We start from the raw sequence: 18,441 nt of genomic DNA, 5'->3' as shown, positions 1-18,441 counted from the left end.
GAGTAATATAAATGGGCACTGGTTCCTTGTCAAAGAGAAAGAACTATGTGTTAAACAAATCTCATCTGCTGGATTGTATTCGTGAAAAACACAAGCAAATACATTGTATTTTGTTATGCAATTTATTAAATTCAAGCTTTGAAACCAAAGTTCTTGAAAAGTTAGTTTCCCCACATCTACTATAATAAATAAGTGTGCCCTTATTTAACCTGGTTAACTTCTGCTCGTCTCCAAATTTGACACATGAGCACCTTGTTTCTGTGTCACCTGCATTGTCTCTGTCTCCTGATCTTCAGCCACTGTGACCTCTATTCTTGACTGGACAATTTCAGATCCGTCGCTACCAGATTCCCCCGGCAGATGCAGCGCCACCACTTCTTCTACCGAATGAGGGTTAATCTCCAAGACTGTGTGCTTTTGCCTGGTCTCCATCTCTCCTTGTACAAACTCCCGCTGCACCAAAATGGCACCATCCAGTACATGTGCCTCCACGGGTACTGCTTCAGCACACACAGCTTGCCGGCTAAGGTGTATTAGCTCCACAGGTTTGACCACCGTACCTAACTGCTCACACATAGAACCAGCGTTCACCAGCGTGAGGTTTGAGGACGGGTGCAGGGTAACAGTTTCATTTCTTTCATCTCCCGTCACCGCGTACTGCGCCAAAAGCCGTGAGCCAGTCGGGAGCAAAGTTAGAGTTTTTGAAGACTGCGGTAGGGAAGCGATGGGTAGGTCTGCCACAGTAATTGGTTGAGCTAAGGAGGAAAATGAGATGGGGGAGAGAATGGTGAATTGTGGAGGCATCAGGGAAGGTTGATGATTGATGGTGGAGGTGATTAGCGTGCTGGTAGAGGGCTTGTGCAAACGAGGTCGCTTAGCCTGTCGTTTGACTGTGGCAAGGCTAGTTTTGGTGATATTGGGACACGACACCTGAGCTTGAATCTGTTGCTGCTTTCTCTGTTCAGCCAACTGCAACTCCAAGTCTAAAGAGAGTTGAAAAAAATTGGATGAAAAGAAATAAAATATGTCACAAACACTGCAGTCTTTTCTTCTTTGTATCAAATGACTGCTAGTGTCTGCTACATGCCCTCCCAATGCTTTTATCTCTCACTGTGTTTTTCAATTCACATCATTTTAATAAACATTGGATAGCCTTAACAAAACACAGCATGATCTCTCTAATGCCTTTTGTTGTGCATGTTGCAAAAAATCACATTAAAAAATTAGGAAATCACCCAAAAAGAGAAAAGGCACTCAGGGACGGTTTGCAGTTGACCATTTTCTACACCCTGGGGCAAACCTGGGCTTTGAGGGCCACATCTCCTGCATTTTTTTGGAGGTTCTCTGCTCCAATAGAGGTGATCCCAATCACCAGGGTCAATTTCCAGCTGATAATTGTATCACCCAAGTTGAAGAAGGAAAACATGCAGGGCATGCAGCCCTTAGGACCGAGTTACCCAGCTGTGCTCTAAACCAATAGGCTGTTGCTTATGTCAAAACGCAGAAAGTTGGTTTGATCAATTCCACAATATATCCTCTGTGGGCAGCGATTCTCACCTCTAGCGTGACAATTGCACTGCCCAACAGGCAACTGCGCTCGCTAGTGCCAACGACACAGACTTGAACTCAAGTGCACATCCTCAAACGCCTTGTTCATGTTCAGTTTAAGAGTAATAGAATTCAAATATAATAATAATCATGTTGGAACTTTTTTTTACTTTCTGTGTAACCCAGTACCAAATAAGCCTGGGTTTGATACTGGTCCGTGGCTCTACATCACATCAAACTGGTCCATAGCATAGTATTCACCAAGGAAGCTTGTTTTGACATGTGACGTACTTACTGCAAAGGATTTTAAGAGTTTGGTCCTGGCTGGGATCAGTTTGCTGCCTCCTCTTCACCAGCATCTTCTTGACAGAGTTGAGCAGTCCAAACACCTGGCCAAGGCTACTGAGCACTGCCACCTCTACCGGAGAATTGTGATCAGGGTGGAAGAGAAAGAATGACCCAATTCACTTTTCTTGCAAATGCAGGATCAGAAATGATTTGATTGATCTTATTGAATGTGACTTCAGTAATTGAGTTGTTGCAGTGGGTAAACATGTCTTTACCTGTGTTCTGCAAGTCAACGGACTCCTTCAGCAACTGCAAGCTCTTGAGCAGATCAAGCAGCTCAGTACTGATTTTTGTCACCACTTCACCGAGCAAACCCACGTCGGCAATTCCCTTCCAGAAATTGATTGAATCCTCTGAAGTCGATACGAAAAAAGTAAAACAAATGTTCTCTTTGAAATGTGTTCGATAATGAAAATGACACACAGAGGAGTGAAAGTACCTGATATTTCAAGCGAGTCCTTGTTTACAAATTCTTCTGAAGTGAAGGCGCCATCTACCCTTTCACTCAACTTCTCTGCCGTATCATCACTTCCTAACTTGGCATTACCAACGGGCTCCTGTGCTGCAATAGTGATCAAAAAGGAGTGTGTTTTAAATGCAATAATAGCTATAACCGTGATTTATTTTCTCACATCATGAGGTAAATACACAAATATGATTTTTTTTAGGATTTGGAGGTTGACAATAACCAAATTACCTTTCCACAATTCAGTCAGTATGATTAGGACAGGTTTGTCGAATATTTTCATTCACTTACTCAGAAAAGTTGTCATTTTTCTATCGCACAAATCGTAAAAACTAGGCCAGGAGTCAGATCAGTGTTCCCTGCAAGCTGCGCGCATGCGCAATCGCGCACTGCCTGCACATTCTCAGCGCACAAGAAAATCTATCAAGCGCAAAGTTCCCTCTAAGCTGCATGTGTGAGTTTTTAGAGTTTTCCGAGAACCGGCTTCTTCGGCTCGCTCACTAAAAGGAACCGGCTCTTTCGGGTCCTAAACGGCTCTTCAGGTTGTTTTTGCTTCTTTCATCCCTATATGACCAAATATTATGTAAAATTATGCAAAAAATGACTTAAAGGAACGAGGAATAGAACAAAAAAGGAAAAAATACCAAAATGAAAAAATTGTGAAAAGCTGAGAAAAAAAAGAAACAAAAGTAAGATAAAAAAGAAAGAAAAATTCAGAAAAAAGACAGAAAAAAAACAAAATAAACAAAGGAAAAAAAGGAAAAAGAACAAAAACGGTAACAGCTACAAAAAAATAAACACAATGAGATTTTTTTAAAGCAATTAAAAAAAATAGAAAAAAAAGGGAAAAAGAAGGAAAAGTTTGTGTTGCATTCAAATAATTTCCAATTATACCAAGTCAATCTTGTTGTCAACATTGTACTTCCACTAAAAAACGTGATTAAATACAGTTGTGTATCGTGCAACAGACTAAATAAGCCCCCATAAATGTTAGTATTATGCGACAAAAGATACCAGGAAAAAAAAAGAAATGGAAATCTTGTGAAAGAATTGTTGTAGAAACAAATGACGTTTGTAGGCTGTTCAACCTTTGCAATAATAGATTGGTCAATTCATTCAAAAGTTATTTTTTTTTGCATTGCCGGAAATGTAACTTGATGTCAAGTTTTGGACATGTTTGATAATGACTTAGTTGCCGCACTTGGGATTGCTGTTGCTCACTGTTGTTTCAAGCGTTGCTCACTGCGTGAACGCTCAGACCCGTGGAAAATTAGAGGGAACATTGGTCAGGACCCTACGGCTCGCGATCCATATGTTGCTCTTTCCATGAGTACATATGGCAAAGACAATACTAACAGCATAAAGGGTTACAGTGAAGGTGTCACACAAACAGACCCCATTTTGTCGGTAACCTGCTAAATAATCCTTTATATGGGAGCTTATTGAACAATCTATGTTCATTGTTGAGACACTTTATAATGAAACGGCAAGAAAAAAAATTTAAACACCCAAAAGTTGAGCTATATACACTACACACACACACACACACACGCACACACACGCACACACACCCCTCCTTCCCCAGTGCCGTCTGCACTGGAGGTAAATACGTTGGAATTCTTGTTAGCAGTATTGTGTGACAATCACAAAGAGTCTCAAAGGGCTGAATAGCAGGGTTCCAGCAGCTTAAGTCAGGTTATATTCAAGACTTTTTAGGAGACTTTTTTTTTTTACCCCTTTTGAAATCAAATTTAAGTCAACAACAACAAAAACTGAAACAAACCATGAATTAAAGGCAATTTCAATCACATTTTTATTTTAAAATTTGTTAAATCACACTTTGGTCCAGTTGAAAACTTTCAATCTGAAAAACTCTACAAAGATTTCAACATGGAAAATGATGAATAAAAAGGATTTTTACAGTACAGTACATCATGAATCCTCAGTCAACACTGGCTGATAACTACTCATTCCATTTCACTCTTTTGCTATAGTCATGAAGTTTTTCTATTGTGATGCATGAAAAATGACTTTTATACTAAATCTTTATAAGTCAGACAAATATAAATCTAATGTATGTGTTCACATTTTGAAGACTTTTGAAAACTGACTTGAAGACATTTGAAGGCCAATTAAGGCCTTATTTTTCAAACAATGAATTCAATGCCTTTTAAGACTGTACAAAAATCCATAATCCATAATCTTAAGGCTGTACAAAAATCCGTGGGAACTCTGACATAGGGTTTGTTCTTTGGTTTCAATATATGATGAAATATTTAATAAATAAACGTGTAAAAGTTTCTTCTTTGCAGGTTTTGACTATCACAGGTCCCTTTTGGAACGCAACCTTGCGAAAAACATATGTATTACTGTACATGTGACTGTGTCACGACATAAATTAACATGAACAAAAACAGAAATCCATTTGTTAGCTGTTTATACAGGGCACCAAATACAAAGATAACATAGTTGACCAAGTTTCAGATAGACTGAATGTCAAGAACTAACCATTAAAGAGTATTCCTTTGTGGTAAATTGAATATTAATCTACTAAACCCAAACAAAAACATAAATACTGACACTTTCGTAAGTACGATGCACACTCTAGGAACGCAACCACTACCATTACAAGGCCCTGTAGAATTACGAATCCCAGTGCATCACTTTTAGATTATATTTTTAAGAAGTTAATGCTGAATGAGACAGCAGCATATTGATCAATCACATCACCGATCATTTGCCAGTTTTCACACTTTGTGACAAGAAATATTAAAATCCTGTAACAATGCAAACATTTATTTAAAGGATTAAAAGCTCAAAAATATATAATGGTATTAAATATATGATTCCCTTTCCTTTAAATTTCATTTAAATAAATCTATGCCAGTTGGTCAATAATTAAACAAAAAAAAAATTCTTGGCATTTGCTCTGGTTGAATTGCTCAACTTATTGCAGTATCGTCCAGCATTACCCAAAGCACTAACATAATTGTGTAAATACACACAGAAGAAAACATAAGGAAGCAAAATAAAATAATTAAAAAAATGTACCTGGAGATGTAGAAAAGAGAGCAATGTCATCTGGTGGGAAGCGTGTATTGTTGATCAACAAGTCAAACTTCGTACTACGGCAAGTGTTTGTACACAACGTGGTGTGTTGATAGAAGTCAAGTTGGCCTGAATCCATAATCTTTCTGAGGGATTAGAGAAAATTCATGAAACTCTTATTTAAACACGGAAAACAAAGGTCATTGTTAGAATACAGATCTAGTTTAAGGCAGGTCGTTGAATATTTGCATCAAAGAATTAGTACTCTCATTTTTTATGTAGGATCCGGGTGGAGGAACTGTGGAATATTTGATCAGTAGATGTGGCTGTACATATAAATACAAACTACAAATACTGTTTGTGACAAAATCGCAATTTTTTTGTCTTCTTTTTATGCCCAGCCTTTCATACAAACTCAGCTCATCATCCTGTCAAAAATGGTGATGGCAGCCTCATAGTTTGGGCCCAATTATCTTCAGCAGTGACAGGGAAAATGGTTAAAATTGAAGGGAAGATAAATGGAGCTTAATACAGGACCGTTTTGGAAGAAAACATGTTTGGGACTACTAAAACACATGAGATTTATCTTCTGATCTAAAATGTAAAGCCCATTAAACAAGGTGTTTCAAATGTCTAAGGCACATATGAAATTCCCATATCTCCTTAACTATGAATGGTAGTAAGATAAAAGTTGTGCCATTTTAAAGCTAATTACTGAAGGGTAATGATTAATTACATTTCCTTTCAGACCCATTAATGGCTTTCACTCAACTAGAAATAGTGTTTTGTGTTGTAGAATTAGCAAAAACTGAATCATGGACTCTTGTTTAACGTGCATTCACCAGAGAGGATGACATGGTAAATTAATAACAGATGGGCGCATATGCCCGGTTAAAAGAATGAGACACCCCTTAAATTCAGAAGATAGAGCTGCTTTCCAGCAGAACTCCTGTAAATCTACCAGAAGAGCCAGTAGGCAACTTGAGTGTCCTACAACAACAGTTTGGCATGTTTTAAGAAGATGACTGCACATGACGCAAGCTTGCGAGCTACAGTTACTCAAAAAGTTGAAGAACACCGATAAACATGCTTGTCGTGACTGTATTGCAATTGCATCACATTAAACCTCTTTGGACATTCTATGTCAAAATTGAGATCACAAGCTGTCTAAATTCACCAGATGTGTTTTATATCCTTAATATTACCAGAGATATTCAATGTCAAAATGTGCCTAAGACTTTTGGTACACGCGGTATAGTCAGACATGTAACTGGTCCATGATAAAGAAAAGTTTAGCGACACCTGTAATAGGATATTACTTCCAGCAATGTAAAGTGAAATATTTATTTGTCATTCGACAATTAAGTTGAAAAAAATAACCAGTAGATGACTTTTGGGGAAGTGGCTGAGGGAAAATCGTGCTCAAGACAAGGCACTATATGCTAATTGCTATGTCTTGATGAGCTTAACGTCAATATATTTTTCATATTCAAGCGTGCGTAATCAGAAAAAAAAACAAGATACACGCACGCACACACACACAGTTTTAGAATAAAAACCCACCTTAACATGACTCCACCCATCCGAATTGCTCGTTTCCAGTCTTTCAGTGTGGCTTTCCCAGAAATATGAACAAACTGCTTTGGACTTATCAGTTGATCTTCATACTAGGGATAAAGGTATTTGAAAAACATTTATTAGTGAATTGAAAAACTTGATAACAATACTATACCGAAGTAAATGTGTTTGATATCTCACAATATATTTTCTTCCATTTTAAGCATGTTGCAACAAACACACCTAAAAATTAACCTCCCAAAAACATGGCTTGTAAGACACTCCTCCCCTAAAAACCTGCTTCCTTTTTCAATATTTAATGTTTTATAATAAATCTGAATTATACATATGATCTCTGATTGATTAAATACAGTGATGGGAGAATGATGTGTCTGAGTGCTGCATCCTAAATATAGTGCAGTCATTAGTGATGCTTGAATTTGCAGTATACTGTACTGGATCTGAGTGTATTGTACGATTTAACAATACAATATATTTATAAACATCTAAGTGTGTCATCCCAGCACTTGTTCATAACATGCACCCAAACTCTGAGTTCTTTTTTAGGTTAAAGATGTTGCGCGTTATACTCGAATATACACAGTATATTATATAACTAGTTGTCCATTTTCTGTTTAGGAATTAAAATAACAAGGTTCAGTTTGAAATGTAATTCCATCGGAAGATAAATACTAACCTTCACGCATTTGACATTGATTCCTGGGCACACAAATTTCTTCACAAGTAACATTGCTTGACATTCCCCGCATGTTATAGGACAGCCAATTTCAATACTAGTTCCATTCGACTCTTCTGGGAAAATAAAAAGCTAAAACCTGAATAAATGCTCACAAAGAGGAAAATCATTTAATGGTTTCTGTGTACCGGTGTGATTTTTTACCTGGATGTGCCTCATCTGTAACGACTGATGTGGAAGTTCCATCAGACTCTTCTCTGGAAAAGAAAAGCTGCAAGTCAATAATTGCGTTATTTCTAATCTCGTAAACCAGTACTGTTCAAGTAATTGTGGCTGAGGGCCAAATACTAGGATTGGTGACCATTGGTGAGGAGCCGTGCTGGGCTTGTTAGTGCAGTCATGTCAATGTGAAGAAAAAAAAAAAAAAAAAAGCATAGGGCCGTTCCAATTTTATTAACAGTCAAAAATGGTCTATTTCAAAACGATTTCATGAACAGGGATTATTTTTATAATTAAGATTAAAGTATTCTGCCTCTCGCAAGTCCTGAAACTCCTCGTTTTCAAAAGCAACCATTCTTGTAGCCTTTTTGGTGAGAAAAAAAGTTACTCTATAGTATTTTCCTTTTCACATATACATATTTGATTTTATTGTTATTGTATCCCAATTCTTAGAATTTACAAACATTTCGCACCGGCTTGCAAAGAAAATGTCATTAGCATTTTTATGTTAATGACAATCTCATAGATATAGCGATATAGAAAGGCAATTGTACGCTCACACAAAACTGATGATTTTGTTCTGACCTTAACCCAAATATTGCCTGTAAACGTAGTAAGAGAATACATAGGAGTCTGTTTTAGAATATGAAACCAAAAATGAAAGCAACCCTTGGCGGTTTATAAAATTAAAGCAAATACAAATCTTACCTTTTGATTAAAAGTGGTATCAAAGCACGAATTATGTAACTACTCACCTGTGATTTTTCCAGCAAGCCCATTGGTATCCGTTTCAAAATCAGTCACAAATGTGATTTGTTATGTTTAACTTTTTAGATCCTAATAAGAGTTCATACTATTTAAACTTTTTAGCGGGGATTCTTCCAAATACTACTCCTACCATCAAATTTTATTCTGTGTTTGGACAGTTTTCTTTCGTTATCACAAAAGTTGTGTTTTTATTACGCTCGCCTCACAATGCAGAGGTCTCGGGTTAGATACCTGCTACCAGTCTCCATGTACAAAGATTGCATGTTCTCCCCGCACCTTTGTGGCTTTTATCCAGGCACTCTGGTTTACTCCCACATTCCGACAACGTGCTTTTAATTGTCCCTATGGGTGTAAATAGTCGTAAGTCTAGGTGTCTCCTGCTTGAAACCATGCGACCCTGTAGAGGATAAACAGTCCGGAGAATGAATGAAAGAAAGAAATAATGCTTCTTGGATATTTGCTATAGAAAAGTTAATGTAATCATGACAGTGTGTACGATAAACGTTCCCAATTGTTGACCGTCAATCTTTTTCTTTACCGGGTAATGAAAATGGTAGCACTGAACTGGGTTGCTTACCCTAGGGTTGTAGGATGAAGGATGAGTTGAGTTTTATCATCATCATCACTCTTTATGACCACGACTTCGCCAGTGGATATGGTCACATTTTCAGAATTTGCCATCTCGCACTTGAGTTTCATACGCGAGTCTTACAAAAAATCTCAAAAGAGAATCCCATGTTCCTAAAAGAAGATCATGCAGGGACGTTTCAATAGTGATAAAAAGCAAGAATCTTGCAGCCAAGCAAATGTTATGTTGCATATGTAAACTGTGAAATAGCTGCTAATGTACAGGGTGTCCCAAAAGTCTTTGGCACATTTTGACATTGAATATCTGGGAAACTATTTAGGATATAAAAACACATCTGGTTAAATCAGAAAGCTTGTAATCTCAGTTTTACATGGAAAGTTCAAATATGTTCAATATGAGCACCATTGGTCACACGACACATCCAGCCGATAGTCAAATTCTTGCCAAACGCGTCCAAGCATTGCATGGTCAATGCTTGCAACAGCTTCTGTTATTCTTGCTTTACAGTGCTATGTTGTAAAAAGCTGTCTACAGACCATTCTTCCTTAAAGAGTCAATGGTGAGACATACCTGGACATGCTGGAAAACTGAGGCATGGATTCATGGTGAGGTGAGATAGAGTCTGGTGACTTCATTTTCCAACAGGATGGGTCGCCAACAACCTGGTGCCTCAAGGTTAGGCAGACAAATGGATTGGACAGTCTGGGCAGAAAGATCACCATCTCAGATCTCCAGATCTCACACCATGCCATTTCTTTTTGTAGAAAAGACTGGTCTAATTGTAACACTTTGTAAGGACTTTCAAAGACAAGTTTTACCATTAAAGAGAAGAAATCTGGCGTGAATCATGTATTTTGCAGATCCATAAATATATCTGCAATTTGCATATTATATATATTATCTTGTGTGTGCATTCATCAAGACATATGACTTAGATCTTGAGTAAATTGTGAATAAATCTGGGGATCTGAACAATATGTTAGTAAAACTTTTTGAGATGAAGCTCTCCCTATATAGGTGTTGGGTAAAATGACAGTAATATGTAGCTTACATTTTCAGTTGCAGGGAGTTCTTCTCATTACAATTTACCCCTGGTAACACTACCTTGTTTTTTGTTTTTGTTTTTGCTTGGCCCATAATAAATGCCCATAATTGATTCGTAATCCTTGCCGTAGTACACATTCGATAGGGCTATGTTTAGGTGTAACATGTACCTGCCGCTTCACATGATAACGCCATACAAACTAATGCCAATTGCCATACATCACGAGAGAAGAAGAAATGTGAAGTCACCAGAGAGCAGTGTCGGGATCCTTTTTAAACATGCAAACAATTTCAAGTCTTAACACGCATTTCATCCAAAATTCAAGCACTTTCCAATCCTTGAAAACACAGCTTTAAAATTCAAGCATTTTCAAGGATTTCAGTCACGCGTGCGAACCCCGAATTTGAGTATGGGTTTGATGTGTGTCTAACGGTGCTCACATCTTTGTACATTCCATGTCAAAATTGAGATAACAAGCTCTCTGAATTTGCCAGATGTTTTTTAATATCCTCGTTGATTTCCGAGACATTTGATGTCAAAATGACTTCTGGAACACCCTCTATAACGTTGTCACATCTTAAAACGTGAAAACAAGATGATGGCAAGAGATTCAAAATACACACGCTTAAACGACGACTCGCACTGTACAGTTTTTATGTTTCAAATCAGAAGTTGGATTTAGGAGGCAGAATGTCGTGTTTGTGTTTTGTCGTACGACTCGATAATATTCAAAATGAGCTAAGGTATGTTCAGTGCAAATCTAGACAAATATACAGAATAGCCGCAGAAGCTATTCAACTGTTAACAGGCAACGATGGAAGCCATTACGTTTTACACAATGGAGTGACAAATTTCATTGGAACGAGAGCAGTCGCATGGATTTGACTACAAGTGTTACGCACAGGCGACGTTTGTGACGGTGACAGTTTACGTGCAGCTCTGGTTCGCTACAAGAAACGTGGTTACGTGGTTAGGTAACGTTTTGACGTTCGTTGCCACTAAAATGACGTCTGCTCGTCGGGAGCCACGTACAGCAAACAACGGCGGCGACGCAAGACCTACTTGTTCTCAAAGGAGGAGTTTGGATAACGTTCTCTATGTCCTAAAGAGACACATCAGTGAGGAATACATCTCTATATTAAGAGATAGCATTCAAATAATTACTTTACCGGGTGAATTTACAAGCAGAATTTACGTCCAGATAGTCAAGAGGAAGTGCGCATGCGCCATCGACTGCTTTACTTCCTGCTCAGTTGGCCTTTTTCTACCGATCATAGCTTAAATGAGTTAGTTTTCAATACAAAATGTATTTTATTGTCGCGGCACAGGAATTTACAATAACGTCAATAAAACTGTCTTTCCATTTTTTTGGAATAGGAATCTCTTGCCGTATTGTACAATCGACCTTCGCATGTACCTCGTCGAAAAATATTGTATCTTTCAATACTTCATTTTTTATTTTATATTAAAATATTTTATTTTATTTACAGTCTTGAAAATGGCCTATCTAGTAAATTGTATATTATTTATGATGAACCATTCAATAATTAAAGGGACAGTATGTATTATTTAGTGCCTCCCGATGGGAAATAAATATATTTGTTTGAAGAAAACAAAATTGATTTATGTAATGAGCAAAATTACATGAACAATATCGTAAGCATACATTTTTTAAATACTCAGACATAATTGTCCAAAATCTTGCTGCTACAAGTACACAAAGACCTCTCAAAAACGCTGGGCAAGTAAAATGGTGCGTTTTGGTCACTTATTTTGGGTTGCACTACAGTGGCTGTTAACCCAAAATGATGAAAAAGCCATATTGGACCAACCACGCCAGAAAAAAACTGTCTGGAGCCACAAAGGATTAAAATCTTTCTATAAGCCTTAATAGAAAGCTAAACCATACTGTAATATATATTTTATATAGATTTATATTCATTGGAAAACTTTAAGTATGTTCATGTAATGCATGTCCCCTACAGGAACCCTATTATTTTCCATTATCAAACAATTTTGAAAAAGCAGCAGGGAGCTACTAGAAGCGCCAAAATGCCCCACGGAGCTCCAGAGCCGCTTGATGCCAAGCCCCGCTCTAAACCACACAGCGTCAACTAGTAATCAAATAATATGTGCTCTCCCTTTACAATGTGTTTATTTGAGTGTCTTCAAAAGTCCTCACTGCGATCTAAAAAAAGTTCTTAAGGGTCAATTGTCCTGCCACTAGGCCTCCAAAGCCTTCTTCTGTTGTCAGTTCCACCCCAAAAGATCATGGTTCCAATATTTGTGTCACTTATCCTTTATCCACTTTCAAGCAACCAAAAGTAGACATGTATAAAAGTATATCATCATTTTATTTTTATTCAGTCGGTTTTGTTGCTTGTGGTAATATGTTCACAATCCCTGTTCTAGATCAATTAGGCCTTCAGGATTTTATTTTAGAGAAGATAGGAATGGTGTTGGCGTGCACACTTCTTAATTCCTCAGGCATCTTGAAAATGCTATTGAAAAGTGTTAAAAGAGTCGATTCTCAGTACTCTACAGACATTTATTGAAAGTCAATAAGATATGCAACAAAGATATTTCAAATACACAATCAAAATTATACACTCCTTAAACATCATATTAGTTAGCAAATAATACAAAAGTGCGGATTTTTTCAAAACAACTAATCGCTAACATTGAAACATATGTTGGCCTGGAGAGGAATGGGTGCCACCAGGCTGTACTTTCCCGGGACATGCTTCCCTTACCATTCTAAGATCCACCAACAGCTAAGAAACCGTCAAATCTGACTCAACTGAAGATGTTTTGTCAAGAAGTATGGTCAAAAAGACCTTCAAAAACAATTCACCCTCTAGAAATTAGAGGCTGTTATTTATGCAAAAGGAGGATCTTCCAAATACTGATGTATTTTTTCTGTTCGGGTGCCAAATGCATGCACCCCCTGCCCCTAATTTTTGAAAGTAATGATTGCAGGCTTTCTGTGAATCCTGTCATCTTCATTTCATTCCTCAAATCTTAGTTTGTTGCTTTATGAGATATTTAAATCATTTATAAAGGTTAAAACCTGCATTGGCTCCCTGTTATCTTAAGAGTCTGAGGTTTGCAATAATCTGTGATCTGTAGAGTCCTTTAAGACTCTTTGTGATCAAGGGCTATACAAAAAACATGACTTGACTTCATTTTCCCTCCATTTCTTACACACAACACTCCATAATGACAATGTGAAAAACCTTTTTGATACATTTCTACAAACGTATCACGTATAAACGTGTAAAAAGTAAAACACTGAATATTTTCTGGATGCACTGTATGGCATACCATACAGCTAAGTATATAAGCAAGTAATAGACTTGAGATATATGCAGTACATCAAATCTCAATATACATTCATTAAACTCAGTACTTCACATAGCTTTGGGGATGACATTACTGGTACAACAGAGAATATGTTGGATGGTTGGGGGACAGTGTTCCTCATTTTAAAACATTAAACAGGACAAGATCTGATTTTTGTAAAACAGGACAAGGTGTAATGTTGCTGATAGCTTCACAAGTCAACAGTGGCAGTTTCTTTCAGCAGGCTCTTGGTCTTCCTCATGAGTTTGATAGAATCCTTTAGTGACCAGGCCACTTTTCACGCCATCCCAGCCATCACGAGTTTCGATGGCACCGCGCTTCAGCATCTCATAAATGTCCATGGTTAAATGCGCAAAGGCCTGGTCTACGTTAACGTTGCATTTGGCCGAGGTCTCCACATAGCGAATACCCAACTCTGCAGCCAGTAGCTCGGCTTCCTCCTGTCTTACCTGGCGCTCCTTCTTTAAGTCGCTTTTGTGACCGATAAGAATGAAGACCATGTGGTGAGGCGAAATGTGCTCGCATACTTCCTTATACCATTCCAAAACATGTTCAAAGGTCTTGCGATTGGTGAGGTCAAAAACAAGCAGCCCTCCCACGGAGTTACGATAGTAGGACGTTGTGATGGACCTGGTGGACGGACAAATTATGAGCCGTTAATTACTGACAGACAAAAATGAGTCCTATTTAGCATCGACTCGTGGAACTTTTCAAATAATACAATTGTAAACACACAATTGTACATTGGTCAAATCACCTTAAAAATGTATACATCTGAACCAAGCCCATGTTTATTTACGAAATTTGGTGATTTTTTTTTTGATTAGCAAAAAATCATCCTAGTGCAAATCCCCTATTATTTAGGTCAGATCGTTTATGTCCTTAATGTAACCATTTATTCTTTCATTTATATTCCAAACCACTTATTTTTACTAGGGTTGCCTTGGGATCTATGTATTATAAAAAATAATCCCAGGTAACACCCGAATTACGCACTGCTCGGCTTATGACCACCCATACTTACAACCACAGCCAGCAGATTTTTATACACTTTACTTTTTGAATTCAGACTTTTCATTGAAGAGCAGACACTCTGCATCCTTTGATTACATACTCTGGGATGGCGGACGGTGTTTAGAATATTGTGCTTTTATTACCATATTTCTTTGATATCTCACAAACTGAACTGTTGGAACCGTTACAGCAGTTGGCTTGACAAATAAATGTAAGTACTTTATGATGTTAACGAATGTGATACATATATATTTCTCATAAAGCTGTAGGGATGCGGATGCAGTTATTTGAATCCTTGCTGAGTTTTAGACAGGTCTTATTTATGTTCATACTATGACCCTTAACCTATTATTTTAAATTGTGGTATTTTATGTTGTGAATGTCCCTGCACCATCAGGGGGGCACTTTTAATCGGATTGTCTCGGTTGTCATTGATATCCACACGGTAAAACGTTGTGTGCTATGAGATTGGACATGGCACTCCAAGGTAAACTTAATAAAAACTAAATAAACAAAATAACTGTTGGGATTCTATCTATCTATCTACTCTGGTCATATCCCTCTAGAGGGGTGACCGACAGCACGACAAACACATACAAAAATAAAGATAATCAAAAAGGTGAAGCAAAAAAGTCACACAAAATTGTTGGTACCATGGCCAACCCAAATGCCCAACACCCAAACATGTTAAGCACCTCAACACCCAAGTTGGTTATGCTTTCATCCCTCCAGATGAAGTGGGACACAAAAAAGCGGCCACGTCACTCGGGTCAGGGTAACACAACACACTCTTCTGTTCAACAGCAGGGCTTGACAGCTTTCACTGGTTTACCCCTGCCGCATCATACGGGTGCCCTGCCCATCCCTTAGAACACGTCTAAACATCCCACCATCCTTTCACAACGCCTCTGCACTCATTCCTATCACCAACAAGAGCTATAGCTTCCCTTATAGTTTGACCTCTTTTCTACAGTGCACTCATAACACTATCCATCCACATCAATCGCAGCCTTCCTCTTGGTCTCCTTCCATTGACTTGTGCTCTGTAGATCCTCTTCAACATTCACTACTCATCCATCCTCTCCATGTGTCCAAACCAACCGAGTACTCTCTTATCCACACGCTTGCTCAGTTCCACTACTACTTCAGTTCTGTCTCTCACAATATCATTTCTCAATCTATCCAATCTTGTCACTCCTAACTTACTCCTCAAACGCTTCATCTCAAAAATATTTAATTTCCTTTTCAAATCTGTGTTCAGGCTCCAAGTCTCTGCACCATACGACACAGTCTGCACAATCACACTCTCATACAGTCCCCTCTTAACATCCATACTCATACGCTTGTTGCTCATCACTTTCCTCAGAGCACCTTAATCCTTGCTTCCTTGATTCACTCTGTGCAATACCTCGCACCCCATTCCACCAACTGCAGCCACATCACAACCCAAGTATATAAAGCTTTCAATTTCTTCCAGCACCTGTCCATGCAACCTTATTTGTAACGCCATGCCCACTCCATCACGTAAAAAATTCATCACCTTACTCTTCCCAACATTCACACATAACTTACGCCTATCACACACTCTTCCAAATTGTTGGGATACATGGGCAAAACTACTTACAACGTAGTGCTTAAGGGTTGGCCTAAATTATAATAACAGAGTAATGAAATAGAACGAATAGTGCTTTTTGATTATTTTGTTGTTGTTTTTTTGGTGCATTTTACATGTTACAATGACAATCCATTCTGTTGTATTCTTAGTAGTTCTGAAATGGGGGTAGCACTCCTGGGGGTTCGTGAGATTTTAAAAATACATTTAAAAAGAAGCATCCATGGTGTAATGCTATAAAATTGCTGTGTGGGGTCATGCAGGTGTTCTTCTTTTTTCTCTTTGCAGACGGGAGGTTAGATTCTAATCGTTAGAACAATTAATAAAGCAAAGTGACACTGACATATTGTTCATGCTAGCAATCTGGATTTTGTAGGAGCCGAAAACAAAAACGGTTGGCGCCAGTAAAAGTGAGGCAAATGCAAAATAATTGCCAACGAGACCTTCGCTTTAATAAAGTCATTTGTGCCGGCGAAAAGAAGCAATTTTGTTGGCGTTCTATTGTCGAAATCCTTAGTCAGCTTTGCAACGACATCATTAGATCGGCACTAGATGGCGCTAAATAGCACACATGGTGCCTTATCCTTTAATAATACGGAGTAACCTGCTAAGTCATTTTACCTGAATCGTTCCTGACCGGCAGTGTCCCAAAGCTGCAGCCTAATTTTTACTCCTGGTTCGATTTCAAGCGAGCGGGCATAAAAATCAACTCCGACCGTCGGATCGGCCACGTCGCTGTAAACGCCATCCGTGAAGCGCTTCAACAACGACGATTTTCCAACCGTCGAATCGCCCAGTAAAATCATTCGGAATTGGTATTGCCACAAAACCTCCATTTCGTGACTGGATTAACGTTTGGAGCCTTTTTGGGCATCGAGCCTTTTTTTTATCTTGCTGCTGCTCTCATTTGATTTCTGCTCGCCTCGCGGGGAGTCAGAGCTGATCACGTGACTGAACGATTATCACTGTTATGGTTACCTGTTTCCTTTCAGAAGAGGGCATTTTTCAAAAAAATGCAAACACTTTTCTTTTTTTTTCTTTTTTTAAATTTCCAACAAATTTTTGGAAATGTAGTTACTGTCGCGCCATATAATCGTGTCGAGCTACGTCAATAGATTACTCAGTTGTTTTATGTGCCAACGTCGTTTCAATAATTACGTAGCACGAACAAATGGTCAAATTAAACCAAAAATAATAATCCCATATTAATTTAGAAAAAATATAGATCCGAGCTGGGGCGTTACCACAAGGGGGCAAGGGTGGGCCCTGCCCACCCACAGAAAAGGGGATGTAGGACAAATGAAACGAATGAAGAAGAAAGAAAAAGGAAAAATGAAGAACAAGAGAAGGAAAAAGCGATAACACTGAGTAAAAAGCAAGGAAAAAAAGAAATAAAAGACAAGAACACGGGAAAAAGGGGTCCCTTAATTACTATATTACCTATAATTATTTAATATTATGCAAAAAATGAATTAATGTTTTTTTGTATTTAAAAAATATCTTATTTTAGGAAAAATACCATAGCATTTATTTTTTCACTCTCCATGAACTTCAAACCTATTTAAACATTTTTATACTTATATACAGTAATCTTTAATATTGTATACTTTATAGCGTGAACAAATGAAGACAGAATCCCGAGGAAAAAAATGCATATTGACAAATCACAATAGGGGAAAAATGCACCAGTGGAAGGCCGTCAAGACCCCCAAGGCCTTCCCCGCTGGCCTAAACAAATATTGGAATCATGCGATGTCATTGTATTTGTGCATGAATATTTATTATTTAATCAATCCAATTTGTATAAATAAGCGGTAGCTAGTGGCATTCGTTGCGGTTTACCGTTAACATCGAATTCGTCTTATAAACGGAAAAAAGGTCCCCGCAGCAATTCTTTATTGTTCGCAAATTCCCACCATGCCAAGTTAAATATGACTTAAGTCAAGGATGTGAAACTGGATCTGGCTCTTAGACCGGATCCAGACTTGATGTTTCCCGGTCGGGCCCCATCACTAAGATAATGTCAAGTCCAAATATTGAGCTTTTCATTCATTCGCTGGAAGAGAGCTGACTCTCCAGCTGTATAAGATTGGTAGCTGCAAATTGCTCACTTGAAATAATGAAAAGATTGATGATTTGCATAAGTGTGTCATGCCTCATGCTAGAG

At 38.1% G+C, this 18,441-nt stretch overlaps 2 protein-coding genes across 10 annotated transcripts; both read right to left on the bottom strand.

Moving 5' to 3' along the window:
* Window positions 1-12: 12 nt before the first annotated feature.
* Window positions 13-11,516, bottom strand: gmeb1 (glucocorticoid modulatory element binding protein 1). 9 transcript variants are annotated; one of them, XM_088326006.1, is made up of 12 exons: window positions 11,455-11,478; window positions 11,348-11,387; window positions 9,811-9,942; window positions 9,229-9,392; window positions 7,869-7,921; window positions 7,665-7,780; window positions 6,974-7,077; window positions 5,414-5,556; window positions 2,336-2,458; window positions 2,112-2,249; window positions 1,844-1,966; window positions 14-983 (listed from the first exon to the last, which is right to left on the bottom strand). In XM_088326006.1, exons 4-12 carry the CDS (start codon window positions 9,348-9,350, stop codon window positions 214-216), a joined length of 1,692 nt encoding a protein of 563 aa, XP_088182132.1. In that variant the 5' UTR covers window positions 9,351-9,392; window positions 9,811-9,942; window positions 11,348-11,387; window positions 11,455-11,478; the 3' UTR covers window positions 14-213. The 9 variants fall into 9 exon arrangements, with proteins under 9 accessions (XP_088182136.1, XP_088182137.1, XP_088182132.1 ...); XM_088326010.1 differs by having other exon boundaries at window positions 13-983; window positions 7,665-7,777; window positions 11,348-11,512; XM_088326005.1 differs by lacking the exon at window positions 11,348-11,387 and having other exon boundaries at window positions 11,455-11,516.
* A 1,303-nt stretch (window positions 11,517-12,819) lies between these two features.
* On the bottom strand, window positions 12,820-17,225 carry LOC148371484 (ras-related protein Rab-39B-like). Its single transcript, XM_088326004.1, has 2 exons — window positions 16,896-17,225; window positions 12,820-14,278 (listed from the first exon to the last, which is right to left on the bottom strand). The coding sequence occupies exons 1-2, from the start codon at window positions 17,108-17,110 to the stop codon at window positions 13,846-13,848; spliced, it is 648 nt and encodes a 215-aa protein (XP_088182130.1). The 5' UTR covers window positions 17,111-17,225; the 3' UTR covers window positions 12,820-13,845.
* Window positions 17,226-18,441: the final 1,216 nt, after the last annotated feature.

The sequence above is a fragment of the Urocampus carinirostris genome, chromosome 2 (genome assembly GCF_059441175.1).
Source record: "Urocampus carinirostris isolate Australia breed hairy pipefish chromosome 2, RoL_Ucar_1.0, whole genome shotgun sequence".
In the NCBI taxonomy this organism is placed as follows: Eukaryota; Metazoa; Chordata; class Actinopteri; order Syngnathiformes; family Syngnathidae; genus Urocampus; species Urocampus carinirostris.
The sequence above is the reverse complement of the archived record's forward strand: the minus strand, read 5'-3'. Positions and strand labels throughout refer to the sequence as shown.